General features: G+C 47.4%; 1 protein-coding gene across 4 annotated transcripts in view; it reads right to left on the bottom strand.

Moving 5' to 3' along the window:
• Positions 1-19,937, bottom strand: part of COL24A1 (collagen type XXIV alpha 1 chain) — an 808,926-nt gene that overhangs the window by 345,443 nt on the left and 443,546 nt on the right. For all 4 annotated transcript variants that reach the window (XM_063427613.1, XM_063427615.1, XM_063427616.1 and 1 more), the window contains 3 exons: positions 19,660-19,713; positions 17,478-17,531; positions 10,394-10,447 (listed from right to left, as the gene is read on the bottom strand). In XM_063427613.1, coding sequence (XP_063283683.1) covers positions 10,394-10,447; positions 17,478-17,531; positions 19,660-19,713 — 162 coding nt within the window. The remainder of the gene's footprint in view (positions 1-10,393; positions 10,448-17,477; positions 17,532-19,659; positions 19,714-19,937) is intronic.

Below are 19,937 nucleotides of genomic sequence, written 5' to 3'. Positions count from 1 at the left end.
CCTATACAGTTAGAGGGGAGTGTTTATGTCTGTAACACTGTGATTGGCTACTGTACTATTCTTGTCACAGTTTTCCACCAGGTCCCCTATGGGAGTGTCCACCTGGTGGAAGACCTGCATAAAATGCGAGCATGTAGCCCACATTAAACCAGATTCCTGCTTGACCCTCAATACAGAGCTTCGTCTCATACTTGGAGGGATTATTCGTATGATTTTCCTGTTCGGCTGTTTGGAGTGTGGATTATTCGTATGCTTGCTTGTTCAGCTGATTGAAGTGTTCGGTAGCTGTCTTAGTGTTCGGGAAGGAAATATCCTAAATGGCTTTAACCCCTTCTATACTCGAGGTGCCGTTACACTCCTCTTTTTCTGCTCTGAAAGGTCCAAACTATGGCAACAGACTTGTTTTGCTGTGGATCTTCTGGAGCCGCTAGAGTTCATGGTGAATCGATCAAAATCAGCAATGGTTCCTTCCCAGTCAATCCAATGCTTGGGGTTCGAAATCGGTTCGACATCATGCACTCTATGACTACCTACATTGAAGGTCTCATCTAGTCTCCAGATTCTCTGTTATGACTCTATCCCCCTCCGCATGCTGGCCTATCCTCCTCCATCCAAGTGATCTTCCCAGGGCTGCTGGCACTAACACCTGTTTTATTGTAAAGTCTAGAACAAGCATGTTAAACTCAAAGGCTAGCAAGGGCCAAATAAACAAGGTTTAAGTTTATGCTGGCCCAAAAAAACAAACGTAAAGGTTCACCCCCTCTACTAAACTCCAGCCCCCGTCTACTAAATCCCAGTCCCCCCCTCGTCTACTAAATCCTAGCTCCCCCTTGTCTACTATATGTCAGTCGCCTCGTCTACTAAACCCCTGCCCCTGTTTACAAAAAAAACACAAAAAAAACAGCCAACAAGCATGTTCAGAGTCCGGCCTCTGGCATACCCCAATGGTCCCATCCGCACCATAAAAAAGCGGAACCTCCTGTTGCTCCTTGAAACCCTCACTCACTGACAGACATACACACACACTGACAGACACACAGAATCACTCCAACACATACATACACTCACAGACACACACATTCACTGACATACACACAAGTTCCCCCACAGACACATAGAGACTCTCTGACAGCCACACACACACACTGACAGAGAGACAGACACACACAGACAGCCAAACACACACACACACACAGCCATGTGCACAGACAACCATACACCTATACACAGGCCGGACTGGGATTTAGTAGACGGGGGGGCTGGAGTTTAGTAGAGGGGGTGAACATTTACATTAATACACACAGACAGCCATACATACAGACAGCCATACACCTATACACACACAGCCATACACCTATACACACAGACAACAACACAAACAGACAGCCATACACATACACACACACACACACAGGCTAGGCTGGTTTCTTACCTGGGGTCTACTAGGGCTGCTGGGCAGGCAGGCAGGCAGGAGGGCAGACAGGCAGTGAGGGAACGCTGAGTGTAAGCTCTCCCTGCTCAGCTCCCTCGCGCACCGCAGTGATGCCAGGAGCCGGAGTGAAGTCATATTCCGGCTCCCGGCATTACTGCGGGGAGCTGTGCAGGGAGAGCTTACACTCAGTGCTTCCTCGCCGTTGCCCACGGGCCGCATAAATATTAGTTGTGGGCCGCATGCGGCCCGTGGGCCGCAAGTTTGACATGGCTGCTCTAGAAGATAGAGACCTCACATTTGCATCTAGTTATGAGCCTTTACCTACTGCACTTACTTTACTAAATACAGGACACAAAGTTAGTCCTATGCTATATGTAACAGCACCCCGAGGCATAAAAGGGGTTAAACGCCGTTTAGAGGATATTCCCTTCCAGATATACAGGCAGCTACTGCAGACACCATTCCACCGAACCGGAGAAGCATATGAATGCTCTCAAACATACGAATCCTGTAAACAGTCATATAGGAAAAACCATACGAATAGGTTTACACTCCTAGCAGTCAAACTGGAACAGCATACAATAAATCCCCCCCAAGAATGAGACAAGGCTCCGTGTTGAGCATCAAGCAGGAACTGCCAGAGCTGTGGGTTTATTGTTCTTATATACACATTAGTACCACCCACAGGGTTTTGGAAAACAACCAATAAACACTCAGACACTCCCACACAAAATCCTCCCCTCTGCCTGTGATACAATTACCTTACACAATGGGTAATGTAATTATAACAGGCAGAGAAATACAGTTTTTCCACATTATTCATAACTTTAAAAGTATGCAACTTACATTTTCAGAATCAGCATACTCCAAATACAAACATACGTCAAAATCATACAAATTGGTCCATTGGTTCAAAAGATAGATCGTAGTCCTTTGTGACCAAATGAAGCATGGCTTTTCTGCCCAAAACCAGTTCCACAGAGTCTTCTATCCTGGAGATAATGATGAAGTAATCCAATTATCTCAAAGGACAGAGGCAAAACTCCATTGAACACATGACAGCAAAAGACAATAAAATACATAAAAATATATAACTGTGCAGCCATTGCATAAAACAGGTACATTCAACATATCCCCAGATAGCTCAGATCTGAGCGCACATTATTACTGAATGGTGCTCAGATCACACACATACAGTTCAATTGCCATGGAGCCAAAGTCTTTCCCATAGTCTTTCATTATACGAATGGGCTCCATGGCATAGCTATCTGGGGTATCACTATTCAAATAGGGCAAGCACCGAATGGCTTTCGTGTCTTTGCACGGGAAAATCAAGCGTTTCAATATGGGGCCATAGTCTAAAGGCAGCAGGCGGGCAACCAGGCTCCTACAATGCACAGTGGCGAGATTGGTCTCGTCACACTATAAGACTGGCCTAAAATGTACTTGGCATCACTAGTGTCGATATGGTAAAATAGACAATGTATATATAAACAAATTAGGTGAGAGCAAGAACAGTGGTACATACACCAGATATGTATAATAAAAACATGCGATATTACCATATATCTAGATGACCTAAAATAATAAGATACAAGACATAGTATAGCCTGTATACAAAGATAAAAATAAGTGAAGAATAAAATATCCCACTCACGTATTCCTGAGCCTTTATAAGTGGCTCAGACTAAAGGCGTATAAACAGGAGACCAAGTCGCTGAAAAAGTGATGGAAGATTCACTGCACACTTTAACTTTCCTCCTGGACGTATTTTTCATGAAACACCAAGCAGGAATGTAGATGCAAGAATACAAGCTTTAATTAACACAATACAGCTTAAAATCAGCTTAAAATATGGATCTCCAGTAAAAGATATTGCACAACGCGTTTCGACCGAAGTCTTTTTCAACGTGCTAAATTCCATAACAATTTACAGAGTTTAAATATCATAAAAAGGGTGCCTTTTCCGACTTGATTCCACTTCTTCCGGTTGACCCGGAAGTACTCGGAGGTGAAATGGCGCGACCGGAAACCGTAAATTGTTATGGAATTCACATCACATTCCAACGTGACATCGACATGCTCCACTTTCACAGGGTTTCAAGAAGTAGCAGGAGGATCCACTTTGGCACAGGGTGTGGACGGCGCCATTTGGGGTATACCAGAGGCCAACATAAACTTAAACCTTGTTTATTTGGCCCTTGCTAGACTTTGAGCTTGACATGCTTGGCCTATGGTATATATTGTTTTCGGAGGTCACCCCACTGATCTACTCATGAGAAAATATCTGCTTTTTAATGAGGCACTGGTCCTATTTATCACCCAAAAGATGCTTAACATTAGCAGTTAACAATACAACTGATGTTTCACGACACAACAAGAATAGCTTAAGTTTTTCATGTTGTGATTTTGAGATAGATAGCTCTCCCCATCGAGCAGTGATGTTTGAGTTAGAGAGCTCTCTGCATTGTACACGGTTGGGATGTTTGAATTAGATAGCTATCTGCATCGCGCAGTGTTTGGATGTTTAGTTAAATAGCTATCTGCATCGTGCAGTTATGTGTGAGTTAGATATCTCTCTGCATCATGCCGTTATGTGTGAGTTAGATATCTCTATGTATCGTGCAGTGTTGTGATGTTTGAATTAGATAGCTCTCTGCATCGTGCAGTGTTGTGATGTTTGAGTTAGATAGCTCTCTGCATCGTGCAGTGTTGTGATGTTTGAGTTAGATAGCTCTCTGCATCGTGCAGTGTTGGATGTTTGAGTTAGATAGCTCTCTGCATCGTGCAGTGTTTGGCTGTTTAGTTAGATTGCTCTTTGCATCGTGCAGTGTTTGGATGTTTAGTTAAATAGCTATCTGCATCGTGCAGTTATATGTGAGTTAGATATCTCTCTGCATCATGCCGTTATGTGTGAGTTAGATAGCTCTCTGCATCGTGCAGTGTTTAGATGTTTGAGTTAGATAGCTCTCTGCATCGTGCAGTGTTGTGATGTTTGAGTTAGATAGCTCTCTGCATCGTGCAGTGTTGTGATGTTTGAGTTAGATAGCTCTCTGCATCGTGCAGTGTTTGGCTGTTTAGTTAGATTGCTCTCTGCATCGTGCAGTGTTTGGATGTTTAGTTAAATAGCTATCTGCATCGTGCAGTTATGTGTGAGTTAGATATCTCTCTGCATCATGCCGTTATGTGTGAGTTAGATAGCTCTCTGCATCATGCCGTTATGTGTGAGTTAGATAGCTCTCTGCATCATGCAGTGTTGTGATGTTTGAATTAGATAGCTCTCTGCATCGTGCAGTGTTGTGATGTTTGAATTAGATAGCTCTCTGCATCGTGCAGTGTTGTGATGTTTGAGTTAGATAGCTCTCTGCATCGTGCAGTGTTGTGATGTTTGAGTTAGATAGCTCTCTGCATCGTGCAGTGTTGTGATGTTTGAATTAGATAGCTCTCTGCATCGTGCAGTGTTGTGATGTTTGAGTTAGATAGCTCTCTGCATCGTGCAGTGTTGTGATGTTTGAGTTAGATAGCTCTCTGCATTGTGCAGTGTTTGGCTGTTTAGTTAGATAGCTCTCTGCATCGTGCAGTGTTTGGCTGTTTAGTTAGATTGCTCTCTGCATCGTGTAGTGTTTGGATGTGTGAGTTAGATAGCTCTCTGCATCGTGCAGTGTTGTGATGTTTGAGTTAGATAGCTCTCTGCATCGTACAGCGTTTGGCTGTTTAGTTAGATTGCTCTATGCATCGTGCAGTGTTGTGATGTGTGAGTTAGATAGCTCTCTGCATCGTGCAGTTATGCGTGAGTTAGATATCTCTCTGCATCGTGCAGTGTTGTGATGTTTGAGTTAGATAGCTCTCTGCATCGTGCAGTGTTGTGATGTTTGAATTAGATAGCTCTCTGCATCGTGCAGTGTTGTGATGTTTGAGTTAGATAGCTCTCTGCATCGTGCAGCGTTTGGCTGTTTAGTTAGATTGCTCTCTGCATTGTGCAGTGTTGTGATGTGTGAGTTAGATAGCTCTCTGCATCGTACAGTTATGTGTGAGTTAGATATCTCTCTGCATCGTGCAGTGTTGTGATGTTTGAGTTAGATAGCTCTCTGCATCGTGCAGTGTTGTGATGTTTGAATTAGATAGCTCTCTGCATCGTGCAGTGTTTGGATGTTTGAGTTAGATATCTCTCTGCATCGTGCAGTGTTGTGATGTTTGAGTTAGATAGCTCTCTGCATCGTGCAGTGTTATGATGTTTGAGTTAGATATCTCTCTGCATCGTGCAGTGTTGTGATGTTTGAGTTAGATAGCTCTCTGCATCGTGCAGTGTTGTGATGTTTGAGTTAGATAGCTCTCTGCATCGTGCAGTGTTTGGATGTTTGAGTTAGATATCTCTCTGCATCGTGCAGTGTTGTGATGTTTGAGTTAGATAGCTCTCTGCATCGTGCAGTGTTATGATGTTTGAGTTAGATAGCTCTCTGCATCGTGCGGTGTTGTGATGTTTGAGTTAGATATCTCTCTGCATCGTGCAGTGTTATGATGTGTGAGTTAAATAGCTCTCTGCATCGTGCAGTGATATGAGTTAGATAGCTCCATAGATAGTTATTTATAATAATACATTTCTTTAGATTCAATAAATTCTCTGAAGGATAATTCCCCAGACAGAATTTGCTGACGTGTTTTTACATCTGGTGTAGATTCTCTCCCAGCATGACGGGTACAGAGGAGAAGCAGTTATCTATCCAGCTTAATTTATACAGAATTCAAAAACACTTTGGACGTTGCTAAATAGCATAAACTCTGTGTTAAATTAACCTTTTCAATTTTCAGAATATTGTAAGTTCCAGGTACATATACCCTCTACCGGTACTGTCATCAAGGTGTTAACATATAATTCAGGGAACAAGGTATAGGAGATGATCAGAACTAATGAGGCGAAAGAATGCTAGAATGCATTAACCTGCCCAGGTGACAATCAGAGGGTAATGGGAAATACACTGGTAGCAGGGCTGTATGGAATGTCCATTAAAGTCCAACATGTATCAACAGTATTCCACGCGCGCATATACAGACAGAACAAATAGGGATATGTCTGCCTCACTGTTATGTCCAGCCAGGATATCTATACACGAAGAGCTGCCAAAGGATTCTGGAAAATCAATGCTAATTTGAAATTAACATGGACAGCAAGACTTCAGGGCCTTTCAATCAGCAACTCTACTAGAGTAACGAGAATCAGAGCCTATGGCCAATGGAGAGAAAGATAAAAGGGGGTATAGGAGATGTAGAGAAAGACAAATGGGGACTAAAGAGAACTGGGAAATACACACAAAACATGTTATAGGAGGGGCAGAGAGAGACACAAGAGGTTTAGGAGAGATTGGGTAGCATGTAGAGACATGAGATAAGGCGACACAAGAGAGAGACACACAAGGAGTTTAGGAGAGATTAGGCAACATGTAGAGACATGGAGATAAGGCAACATAAGAGAGAGCCACAAAAGGTGTGAAGGAAAAGGGTCAGAAAGACAAGATTGAGGAAATGGGATCCAATAGTTAAAGGGGCAGTGGCGTACTAAGGGGGGGCGGTCCGCACGGTGGCCACTCACTAGGGGGGTGCCCCGGCAGACTATGTCGGGTTCTGGGTCACTGACCGAGGACCTGACACTAGGAGGGGGCCCGGCAGCTTGCTCAATATGCTGCCGGGGGTGATGCCCCTCGTGTGCTCATCGCAGACACTGGTCTGCAGCTCCGCTGGGTGCAGAGCTGCACACCATGTGTCTCGCGAGATCTGATCAATTAGAGCATTGCCACGGGTTACCACAGAAACGCTCTGACTTGATCTCGCAAGACACTGCGAAGCTGCAGACCGGATATCACCACTGGACCACCAGCAAGCCCACACTGGACCACCTGGGAATAAATAAGGTATTTAGTCCCCCTTCCCTGTCATCATCAACCCCCCTGCCTCTCACTATCACCTCCCTCTCTCACACCATCATCCCCCCTCCTCCATACCATCACAGTATTACTCCCTCACACCATGACCTTCCCCCCTCCCTCAAACCATCACCTCCCTCCCTCAGTTTTATCCCCCTCCCTCCCACCATCACCCCCTCCCTTACACCATCACCCCCTCCATCAGGCCATTATCTGCTATACAAGCACACACACTGCATCCACTACACAAACAAACTGCATTCACTATACAAACACACTACACACTATACAAACACACACATACACACACTTATACATGTGTGTCTGTGTATCTGTATGTGTGTTGGTATATGTGTATCTGTATGTGTCAGTGTGTGTCTGTGTATCTGTATGTGGGTCTGTGCCTGTGTGTCTCTGTGTGTGTGTGTTTGTATCTGTGTGTGTATCTTTATGTGTGTCAGTGTTTGTCTGTATCTGTGAATGACTGTGTTTCTATGTAACTGCATGTGTGTACCTGTGTGTCTGTGTGCCAGTGTGTTTATATGTGAGTATATGTGTATATGTGCATACATCTCAGCATTTCACCTATACTACACACAAATACAACACTGCATCCAAATGTCAACACTACATGAAAACACACCACCATATTAAAAAAAACACACTACAGAAAAATGCACGCCTGCATTCAAATGCCAAAACGAGCAAAACACACCCGTACATTCACTCACACATACTCCATACAAAAATATGCTTGCATTCAAACACTGCTCAGTGCTTAATAAAAACAATGCTCCAGGTACGCCCCAGGTAAGGGGTAAAATGGTGGCATCTGAGACTGCGAGAGCGGCCATCTCATTTTTCTCTGAGCTAAAGTCCCAGTAGGTTTTGAAATCTAGCAAAATCCTTGGTATAAGCTAGTTTAGGATTTGCTGAGTGTTAGATTAACACAACATTCATAAAGTATTGACTTAAAGTTATTTTATAGCATCTAAGCAACATTCACATAGAGCAGGTACATCATTAGTGTGAGGTTAGTATAGAGTTCGCCACTATTTGTAGAGCATTATAATGAGGTCAGTACAGCGGCATTAATACAAAGTTAGTACATAGTTGGTTTAAAGCTTTACACAATTTGCAGAACATTATTATGCGATAAGCTGAATACATCCGGCAAAATACCATGAAGTACTGCTTGCACAGTCAGTGGACATATAGTTAAAAACCCATCAGCTGTTTGAGGGTTAATTATATGGCAGCTGACCAGCACATACCAGTAAGCCACCGTTTTAATAAGGTAAAAAAAAATAAAAAATGAAAATAATAAAAATTCTACGGGGGTCATATTACTATAATGGAGGCAATGTATGTTCCAATGCTCTCATCGGCCATGCACAAGGTTGAACCTAGAGAATCAAAGTAACTCGGACAGGCACCATGGGGTTGGGGTCTGTGAAATAACAGTGGAGGGGGGCCTAGTCTGTCCTCACCCATGGGCATCGGTTAGGGCAGTGGTGTATCCTGGCTTTGTGCTGCCCTAGGCAGAACAAAACTCAAATGCCCCCCCCACTCCCTCCCCCTCTCACTCCCTCTCGCTAACAGAAACACACACACACACACACACTAACAGACACACTCACTAACAGACAAACACACACTCACTAGCAGACAAACACACACACACTAAAGGACACACACACTCTCACAGGCAAACACACTCACACTAACAGATGCACACACACTCACACTTACAGACACACACACACAGTCACACACACACACACACACACTAACAGACACACACACACAAACACACACACACTAACAGACACACACACACTAACAGACACACACACCCACTAACAGACACACACACACACACACACACTAACAGACATACACACACACTAACAGACACACACACACACACTAACAGACATACACACACACTCACTCACATTAACACATTTTTTTTTTTTATTTAACCCCCCCAGCCTCCTTACCTTTGGGAATACCGAGGGAGGGAGGTTTCTCTTTCTCCCTGGGGGCCCAGTGGCTGCTGGGCGCGCGACCCTGGCGGGCGGCAGGCGAGGGAGTTTTTCCTCTGAGCACTCTGCTCAGCTCCCTCGCACGCCGCAGAGTGATGCTGGGAGCCGGAATATTACGTCAGAGGAAGTGCTCCCTCGCCAGCCGCCCGCCAGCGCCGCCCGTCCAGCAGCCCGTCTGGCATGTCCGTTAGGCGCAAGGCTAACAAGACATTTGCCCTGGGCACTTGGGGGTGGCTTTTTTTTGCCGCCCCCTGGAAAATGCCGTCCAAGACAAATGCCTTGTTTGCCTCGCGGCTAAAACGTTCCTGGGTTAAGGGTTACTTTAAATAATAATGAGGGAGGACCATGGGCCTAAAACCTGTCAAGAAAATTATACTTCCCTTCAAAAGTCTTCTTTTTTCTAATTCTTTTAATCTTTAGCAAAAAAAAAAGCTGGAAAAATGAATGCCGAGCCACACCGAGCCTCATGGAGGGCTCACTGCAGAATGAGTGCAGATTGAAGGGAAAAGATTTTCCACACTATGACAGGTATCGCAAAGTGTGAGAAAATTCCTTATGCTATGACCAAGAGTTCTGTAATTGGTGGGCGAGAAAGCCAACCAGAATGTTCTGACAGCAAGTCTTGCTTCTCTTGAGACAATGCTGTCAACGCGGTCTGGTTGGTTGGCTTTCTAGCCCACCAATCAGAGCTCTCTTGGTCATATAGCAAAATGTGGAGATTTTTTCCACTTCTCTGGAGCCTTGGCTGTCAGAGCACTCTGATTGGGTTGCTTACTAGCCAGCATTGCTAAAAAAAAAACATGTTTTGGGGGGATGGACAGTGGACCCCCCCCTATTTCATTAATAAGGGGTTTTATTCTTACTGAAATGCAGACCTAATTAAGGCTAATTCATGGCCTGTATTGAAAAAATTGGACATTGTTGAATTCCATGAACAATGTTCCGAGATTTGCATGATTATTATGGAATAATGTCACTTTGTACATTTCACTTACTCTTTGGCCTTTTGTTCCTTGTAGCCCAGGAGGTCCTCGCGGTCCAGGGGGACCCTAAAAGAAAGAAAGCAGGGAAAAGGCATTACTAATAAAATGTGAAACTAACCAGTATCTGCTCCAGAATAAAGTACAATACAATGACTTGTCAAATGTTAGAGACAGTTATACTCTCTTGGGGATCAATTAAAGTTCATCAAATGTATTGATGAACAATAGTAGAAATCAATGTCCGCAGTGATGGGTCAGGGATCAATGTCCGCAGTGCTGGGTTGCGGATCAATGTCCACAGTGCTGGGTCAGGAATCAATGTCCGCAGTGCTGGGTCAGGAATCAATGTCCGCAGTCCTGGTTCGGAACCAATGTCCTCAGTGCTTTGTTAAGGATCAATGTCCGCAGTGATGGGTGTGGGATCAATGTCTGCAGTGCTGGGTTAGGGATCAATGTCCGCAGTGCTGGGTCGGGATCAATGTCCGCAGTGCTGGGTCAGGGATCAATGTCTGCAGTGCTGGGTTCGGGATTAATGTCCGCAGTGCTGGGTTAAGGATCAATGTCCACAGTGCTGGGTTCGGGATCAATGTCTGCAGTGCTGGGTTAGGGATCAATGTCCGCAGTGCTGGGTCAGGGATCAATGTCTGCAGTGCTGGGTTAAGGATCAAAGTCCGCACTGCTGGGTTAGGGATCAATGTCCGCAGTGCTGGGTTAGGGATCAATGTCCGCAGTGCTGGGTCAGGGATCACTGGGTCAGGGACCAATGTCCGCAGTGCTGGGTCAGTGATCAATGTCCGCAGTGCTTGGTTAGGGATCAATGTCCGCAGTGCTGGGTTAGGGATCAATGTCCGCAGTGCTGGGTTAGGGATCAATGAGTGCTGGGTCAGGGATCAATGTCTGCAGTGCTGGGTCAGGGATCTAAGTCCACAGTGATGGGTGTGGGATCAATGTCCACAGTGCTGGGTTCGGGATTAATGCCCGCAGTGCTGGGTTAAGGATCAATGTCCACAGTGCTGGGTTCGGGATCAATGTCCGCAGAGCTGGGTCAGGGATCAATGTCTGCAGTGCTGGGTTCGGGATTAATGTCCGCAGTGCTGGGTGCGGGATTAATGCCCGCAGTGCTGGGTTAGGGATCAATGTCCGCAGTGCTTGGTTAGGGATAACTGGGTCAGGGATCAATGTCCGCAGTGCTGGGTTAGGGATTACTGGGTCAGGGATCAATGTCTACAGTGATGGGCTAGGGATCAATGTCCTCAGTGCTTTGTTAAGGATCAATGTCCGCAGTGATGGGTGTGGGATCAATGTCCGCAGTGCTGGGTCAAGATCAATGTCCGCAGTGCTGGGTCAGGGATCAATATCTGCAGTGCTGGGTCAGGGAGCAATGTCTGCAGTGCTGGGTTCGGGATTAATGCCCGCAGTGCTGGGTTAAGGATCAATGTCCACAGTGCTGGGTTCGGGATCAATGTCCGCAGTGCTGGGTTCGGGATTAATGCCCGCAGTGCTGGGTTAAGGATCAATGTCCACAGTGCTGGGTTCGGGATCAATGTCCGCAGTGCTGGGTTCGGGATCAATGTCCGCAGTGCTGGGTTCGGGATTAATGCCCGCAGTGCTGGGTTAAGGATCAATGTCCACAGTGCTGGGTTCGGGATCAATGTCCGCAGTGCTGGGTCAGGGATCAATGTCTGCAGTGCTGGGTTCGGGATTAATGCCCGCAGTGCTGGGTTTGGGATTAATGTCCGCAGTGCTGGGTTCGGGATCAATGTCCGCAGTGCTGGGTTAGGGAACAATGTCCGCAGTGCTGGGGCAGTGATCAATGTCCGCAGTGCTTGGTTAGGGATCAATGTCCGCAGTGCTGGGTTAGGGATCACTGGGTCAGGGATCAATGTCTACAGTGATGGGCTAGGGATCAATGTCCTCAGTGCTTTGTTAAGGATCAATGTCCGCAGTGATGGGTGTGGGATCAATGTCCGCAGTGCTGGGTCGGGATCAATGTCCGCAGTGCTGGGTCAGGGATCAATGTCTGCAGTGCTGGGTTCGGGATTAATGCCCGCAGTGCTGGGTTAAGGATCAATGTCCACAGTGCTGGGTTCGGGATCAATGTCCGCAGTGCTGGGTTCGGGATTAATGTCCGCAGTGCTGGGTTCGGGATTAATGCCTGCAGTGCTGGGTTCGGGATTAATGTCTGCAGTGCTGGGTCAGTGATCAATGTCCGCAGTGCTTGGTTAGGGATCAATGTCCGCAGTGCTGGGTTAGGGATCACTGGGTCAGGGATCAATGTCTACAGTGATGGGCTAGGGATCAATGTCCTCAGTGCGTTGTTAAGGATCAATGTCCGCAGTGATGGGTGTGGGATCAATGTCCGCAGTGCTGGGTTTGGGATCAATGTCCGCAGTGCTGGGTTAGGGATCAATGTCTGCAGAGCTGGGTTAGGGATCAATGTCCTCAGTGCTTTGTTAAGGATCAATGCCCGCAGTGATGGGTGTGGGATCAATGTCCGCAGTGCTGGGTCGGGATCAATGTCAGCAGTGCTGGGTCAGGGATCAATGTCTGCAGTGCTGGGTCAGGGATCAATGTCCGCAGTGCTGGGTTCGGGATTAATGCCCACAGTGCTGGGTTAGGGATCAATGTCCGCAGTGCTTGGTTAGGGATAAGTGGGTCAGGGATCAATGTCCGCAGTGCTGGGTTAGGGATAACTGGGTCAGGGATCAATGTCCGCAGTGCTGGGTTAGGGATCACTAGTTCAGGGATCAATGTCTACAGTGATGGGTTAGGGATCAATGTCCTCAGTGCTTTGTTAAGGATCAATGTCCGCAGTGATGGGTGTGGGATCAATGTCCGCAGTGCTGGGTCGGGATCAATGTCCGCAGTGCTGGGTCAGGGATCAATGTCTGCAGTGCTGAGTTCGGGATTAATGCCCGCAGTGCTGGGTTAAGGATCAATGTCCACAGTGCTGGGTTCGGGATCAATGTCCGCAGTGCTGGGTTCGGGATCAATGTCCGCAGTGCTGGGTTCGGGATTAATGCCCGCAGTGCTGGGTTAAGGATCAATGTCCACAGTGCTGGGTTCGGGATCAATGTCCGCAGTGCTGGGTTCAGGATTAATGCCCGCAGTGCTGGGTTAAGGATCAATGTCCACAGTGCTGGGTTCGGGATCAATGTCCGCAGTGCTGGGTTTGGGAATAATGCCCGCAGTGCTGGGTTAAGGATCAATGTCCACAGTGCTGGGTTCGGGATCAATGTCCGCAGTGCTAGGTTCGGGATTAATGCCCGCAGTGCTGGGTTAAGGATCAATGTCCACAGTGCTGGGTTCGGGATCAATGTCCACAGTGCTGGGTCAGGGATCAATGTCTGCAGTGCTGGGTTCGGGATTAATGCCCGCAGTGCTGGGTTTGGGATTAATGTCCACAGTGCTGGGTTCGGGATCAATGTCCGCAGTGCTGGGTTAGGGAACAATGTCCGCAGTGCTGGGTCAGTGATCAATGTCCGCAGTGCTTGGTTAGGGATCAATGTCCGCAGTGCTGGGTTAGGGATCACTGGGTCAGGGATCAATGTCTACAGTGATGGGCTAGGGATCAATGTCCTCCGTGCTTTGTTAAGGATCAATGTCCGCAGTGATGGGTGTGGGATCAATGTCCGCAGTGCTGGGTTCGGGATCAATGTCCGCAGTGCTGGGTTCGGGAATAATGTCCGCAGTGCTGGGTTCGGGATTAATGCACGCAGTGCTGGGTTAAGGATCAATGTCCACAGTGCTGGGTTCGGGATCAATGTCCGCAGTGCTGGGTTCGGGATTAATGTCCGCAGTGCTGGGTTCGGGATTAATGCCTGCAGTGCTGGGTTCGGGATTAATGTCCGCAGTGCTGGGTCAGTGATCAATGTCCGCAGTGCTTGGTTAGGGATCAATGTCCGCAGTGCTGGGTTAGGGATCACTGGGTCAGGGATCAATGTCTACAGTGATGGGCTAGGGATCAATGTCCTCAGTGCTTTGTTAAGGATCAATGTCCGCAGTGATGGGTGTGGGATCAATGTCCGCAGTGCTGGGTTTTGGATCAATGTCCTCAGTGCTTTGTTAAGGATCAATGTCCGCAGTGATGGGTGTGGGATCAATGTCCTCAGTGCTTTGTTAAGGATCAATGTCCGCAGTGATGGGTGTGGGATCAATGTCCGCAGTGCTGGGTCAGGATCAATGTCAGCAGTGCTGGTTCAGGGATCAATGTCTGCAGTGCTGGGTCAGGGATCAATGTCCGCAGTGCTGGGTTCGGGATTAATGCCCACAGTGCTGGGTTAGGGATCAATGTCCGCAGTGCTTGGTTAGGGATAAGTGGGTCAGGGATCAATGTCCGCAGTGCTGGGTTAGGGATAACTGGGTCAGGGATCAATGTCCGCAGTGCTGGGTTAGGGATCACTAGTTCAGGGATCAATGTCTACAGTGATGGGTTAGGGATCAATGTCCTCAGTGCTTTGTTAAGGATCAATGTCCGCAGTGATGGGTGTGGGATCAATGTCCGCAGTGCTGGGTCGGGATCAATGTCCGCAGTGCTGGGTCAGGGATCAATGTCTGCAGTGCTGAGTTCGGGATTAATGCCCGCAGTGCTGGGTTAAGGATCAATGTCCACAGTGCTGGGTTCGGGATCAATGTCCGCAGTGCTGGGTTCGGGATTAATGCCCGCAGTGCTGGGTTAAGGATCAATGTCCACAGTGCTGGGTTCGGGATCAATGTCCGCAGTGCTGGGTTCAGGATTAATGCCCGCAGTGCTGGGTTAAGGATCAATGTCCACAGTGCTGGGTTCGGGCTCAATGTCCGCAGTGCTGGGTTTGGGAATAATGCCCGCAGTGCTGGGTTAAGGATCAATGTCCACAGTGCTGGGTTCGGGATCAATGTCCGCAGTGCTAGGTTCGGGATTAATGCCCGCAGTGCTGGGTTAAGGATCAATGTCCACAGTGCTGGGTTCGGGATCAATGTCCACAGTGCTGGGTTCGGGTTTAATGCCCGCAGTGCTGGGTTTGGGATTAATGTCCACAGTGCTGGGTTCGGGATCAATGTCCGCAGTGCTGGGTTAGGGAACAATGTCCGCAGTGCTGGGTCAGTGATCAATGTCCGCAGTGCTTGGTTAGGGATCAATGTCCGCAGTGCTGGGTTAGGGATCACTGGGTCAGGGATCAATGTCTACAGTGATGGGCTAGGGATCAATGTCCTCCGTGCTTTGTTAAGGATCAATGTCCGCAGTGATGGGTGTGGGATCAATGTCCGCAGTGCTGGGTTCGGGATCAATGTCCGCAGTGCTGGGTTCGGGAACAATGTCCGCAGTGCTGGGTTCGGGAACAATGCCCGCAGTGCTGGGTTGCGGATCAATGTCCACAGTGCTGGGTTAGGGATCAATGTCCACAGTCCTGGGTTCGGGATCAATGTCCACAGTGCTGGGTTCGGGATCAATGTCCACAGTGCTGGGTTTGGGATCAATGTCCGCAGTGCTGGGTTCGGGATCAATGTCCGCAGTGCTGGGTTCGGGAACAATGTCCACAGTGCTGGGTTCGGGATCAATGTCTGCAGTGCTGGGTTCGGGATCAATGTCTGCAGTGCTGGGTTCGGGATCAATGTCCGCAGTGCTGGGTTAGGGAACAATGTCCGCAGTGCTGGGTTAGGGATCAATGTCCGCAGTGCTGGGTTAGGGATCAATGTCCGCAGTGCTGGGTTCGGGATTAATGCCCGCAGTGCTGGGTCACTGTACCTAGGGTTAGTATGATGCAGTCACTGTATGCAGGGTTAGTATGAGACAGTCACTGTATGCAGGGTTAGTTTGATGCAGTCACTGTATGCAGGGTTAGTATGATGCAATCACTGTATGCAGGGTTAGTATGATGCAGTCACTGTATGCAGGGTTAGTATGATGCAGTCACTGTATGCAGGGTTAGTATGATACAGTCACTGTATGCAGGGAAATTGAATGTATGGTTTTAAAGTTACAGTGTGTGTGTAAAAACTGTATTTTTATTGTATGTAATAATTGGTTTAACTGTTTATCTGAGGGGAGGGAATGTGTGGGCTGCACCAGATGTGTGATTGGTGATTTTATGCCTCCCCCTGGGAGTGTCCTATTTGCATGTAACCTCAATAAAAGCCAGGCTGGGTGTTCCAGCACCTCAGACCTCTTCTGACCCTCTAACTTGTAGCCTCGACTCATGTTTGTAGGGGACAGCTATAATCACTACAGGGATTGCTATGCTCGTCATACTCCCTTAGCTGTTGAGCTCTTGTAAGAGCTCTTGTTCCTGATCCTGCTCCGCTCTACAGAAGGGAGAGGTTCACCTACTGGAACCTGGAGCCTGGTCGTAGGTCCAGGGCGCAGAGCAGACTGCGAGATACCAGCCCAGCAGCGGTGGTTCGTGGAGTCTGCAGTGCTTATGGTGGCTGCGGTGCTGATGGTCCTTTGGTGAGCGCTAGGAGCATCCTCTCCTACGGTCCAACTTCCAGCCAGCCTGGAGGCAACCGTAACCGTATGAGACAGTCACTGTATGCAGGGTTAGTATGATGCAGTCACTGTATGCAGGGTTAGTATGATGCAGTCACTGTATGCAGGGTTAGTATGATGCAGTCACTGTATGCAGAGTTAGTATGATGCAGTCACTGTATGCAGGGTTAGTATGAGACAGTCACTGTATGCAGGGTTAGTATGAGACAGTCACTGTATGCAGGGTTAGTATGAGACAGTCACTGTATGCAGGGTTAGTATGAGACAGTCACTGTATGCAGGGTTAGTACGAGACAGTCACTGTATGTAGGGATAATACGAGACAGTCACTGTATGTAGGGATAATACAATATCACCCAGGTGTGAGAATAAGTAGTTTGAAACGACTCTTTGAATATAAGTTAGATGGAGCTAGTGAACTCATTTTGTCTCATAGTAAATCCATGTATTGTAGGACTGACTATATGTCTTAATTTCTTTTTAAGACTGGAGTTAATCTACTTTAAATTAACAATATGTTAGCCGTTAACAAATCTAATAACGTGAATTCATCTGTTGTATTGTCGGTTGATCCAGCATTTAAGGTCTACTGGACAGATATTAAAATATTTCGGCATTGGACTTACTCACCGGTAACCCTGGGGGTCCAATCACACCTGGGGGTCCTGGAAGCCCTGGGTAGCCCTGGAGGAAACAACAAGGGATGCATAAAAACACAGGCTTTACATGGGCTGCCCAGTACCCAGCAGTATGAGGTGGTATTACATGGGTTACCAGTACCCAGCAGTATGAGATGGTATTATATTGGCTGCCCAGTACCCAGCAGTATGTGATGGTATTATATGGGCTGCCCAGTACCCAGCAGTATGAGATGGTATTACAAGGGCTGCCCAGTACCCAGCAGTATGTGATGGTATTATATGGGCTGCCCAGTACCCAGCAGTATGAGATGGTATTACAAGGGCTGCCCAATACCCAGCAGTATGAGATGGTAATTACAAGGGCTGCCCAGTACCCAGCAGTATGTGATGGTATTATATGGGCTGCCCAATACCCAGCAGTATGAGATGGTATTACAAGGGCTGCCCAATACCCAGCAGTATGAGATGGTAATTACAAGGGCTGCCCAGTACCCAGCAGTATGTGATGGTATTATATGGGCTGCCCAGTACCCAGCAGTATGAGATGGTATTACAAGGGCTGCCCAGTACCCAGCAGTATGTGATGGTATTATATGGGCTGCCCAGTACCCAGCAGTATGAGATGGTATTACAAGGGCTGCCCAGTACCCAGCAGTATGTGATGGTATTATATGGGCTGCCCAATACCCAGCAGTATGAGATGGTATTACAAGGGCTGCCCAGTACCCAGCAGTATGAGATGGTATTACAAGGGCTGCCCAATACCCAGCAGTATGAGATGGTAATTACAAGGGCTGCCCAGTACCCAGCAGTATGTGATGGTATTATATGGGCTGCCCAATACCCAGCAGTATGTGATGGTATTATATGGGCTGCCCGATACCCAGCAGTATGGGATGGTATTATATTGGCTGCCCAGTACCCAGCAGTATGGGATGGTATTATATTGGCTGCCCAGTACCCAGCAGTATGGGATGGTATTATATTGGCTGCCCAGTACCCAGCAGTATGGGATGGTATTATATTGGCTGCCCAGTACCCAGCAGTATGGGATGGTATTATATTGGCTGCCCAGTACCCAGCAGTATGGGATGGTATTATATTGGCTGCCCAGTACCCAGCAGTATGGGATGGTATTATATTGGCTGCCCAGTACCCAGCAGTATGGGATGGTATTATATTGGCTGCCCAGTACCCAGCAGTATGGGATGGTATTACAAGGGCTGCCTAGTACCCAGCAGTATGAGATGGTATTACAAGGGCTGCCCAGTACCCAGCAGTATGTGATGGTATTATATGGGCTGCCCAATACCCAGCAGTATGGGATGGTATTATATTGGCTGCCCAGTACCCAGCAGTATGGGATGGTATTATATTGGCTGCCCAGTACCCAGCAGTATGTGATGGTATTATATTGGCTGCCCAGTACCCAGCAGTATGGGATGGTATTATATTGGCTGCCCAGTACCCAGCAGTATGGGATGGTATTACAAGGGCTGCCCAGTACCCAGCAGTATGAGATGGTATTACAAGGGCTGCCCAGTACCCAGCAGTATGTGATGGTATCATATGGGCTGCCCAATACCCAGCAGTATGGGATGGTATTATATTGGCTGCCCAGTACCCAGCAGTATGGGATGGTATTATATTGGCTGCCCAGTACCCAGCAGTATGGGATGGTATTATATGGGCTGCCCAGTACCCAGCAGTATGTGATGGTATTATATTGGCTGCCCAGTACCCAGCAGTATGGGATGGTATTACAAGGGCTGCCCAGTACCCAGCAGTATGAGATGGTATTACAAGGGCTGCCCAATACCCAGCAGTATGGGATGGTATTACAAGGGCTGCCCAGTACCCAGCAGTATGGGATGGTATTACAAGGGCTGCCCAATACCCAGCAGTATGGGATGGTATTACAAGGGCTGCCCAGTACCCAGCAGTATGAGATATTATTACATGGGCTGCCCAGTACCCAGCAATATGAGATGTTATTACATAGGGTTCCCAGTACCCAGCAGTATGAGATGTTATTAAATGGGCTGCCCTCCACCCAGCAGTATGGGATGTTATTACATGGACTGTTGCTGAACCCCCATTCTTTAAAACAGATTCTCTCTGAGCCCCCAAATGGATCAAATCCCCTGCAAACAGGCCCACAATACACTCACTAATGTTCCTTTTTCACCAGACGGGCCTTCAGGGCCAGGATTGCCCCTTTCTCCCTGTAAAGCGAAGCACAGACAGTAGCAAAGTCTTTCACTATTTACAACAGAAATATAACAGTCCTTCATTTTCACGTTATGCAGAATGAATTGCAAAACCCAATAAAATATCATGAAACCTACAGGACACGAGAAAGCTGGAAGGTAAATTAATAACTTGATTCAGACAGAAATCCCCACTGTTACTGCCCCGTACCCAGCAATATGAGATGTTATTACATGGG

The sequence above is a fragment of the Pelobates fuscus genome, chromosome 7, assembly GCF_036172605.1.
Source record: "Pelobates fuscus isolate aPelFus1 chromosome 7, aPelFus1.pri, whole genome shotgun sequence".
NCBI lineage: Eukaryota > Metazoa > Chordata > Amphibia > Anura > Pelobatidae > Pelobates > Pelobates fuscus.
Note: the sequence above shows the minus strand (reverse complement) of the source record. Positions and strands in the feature narration are given on the sequence as shown.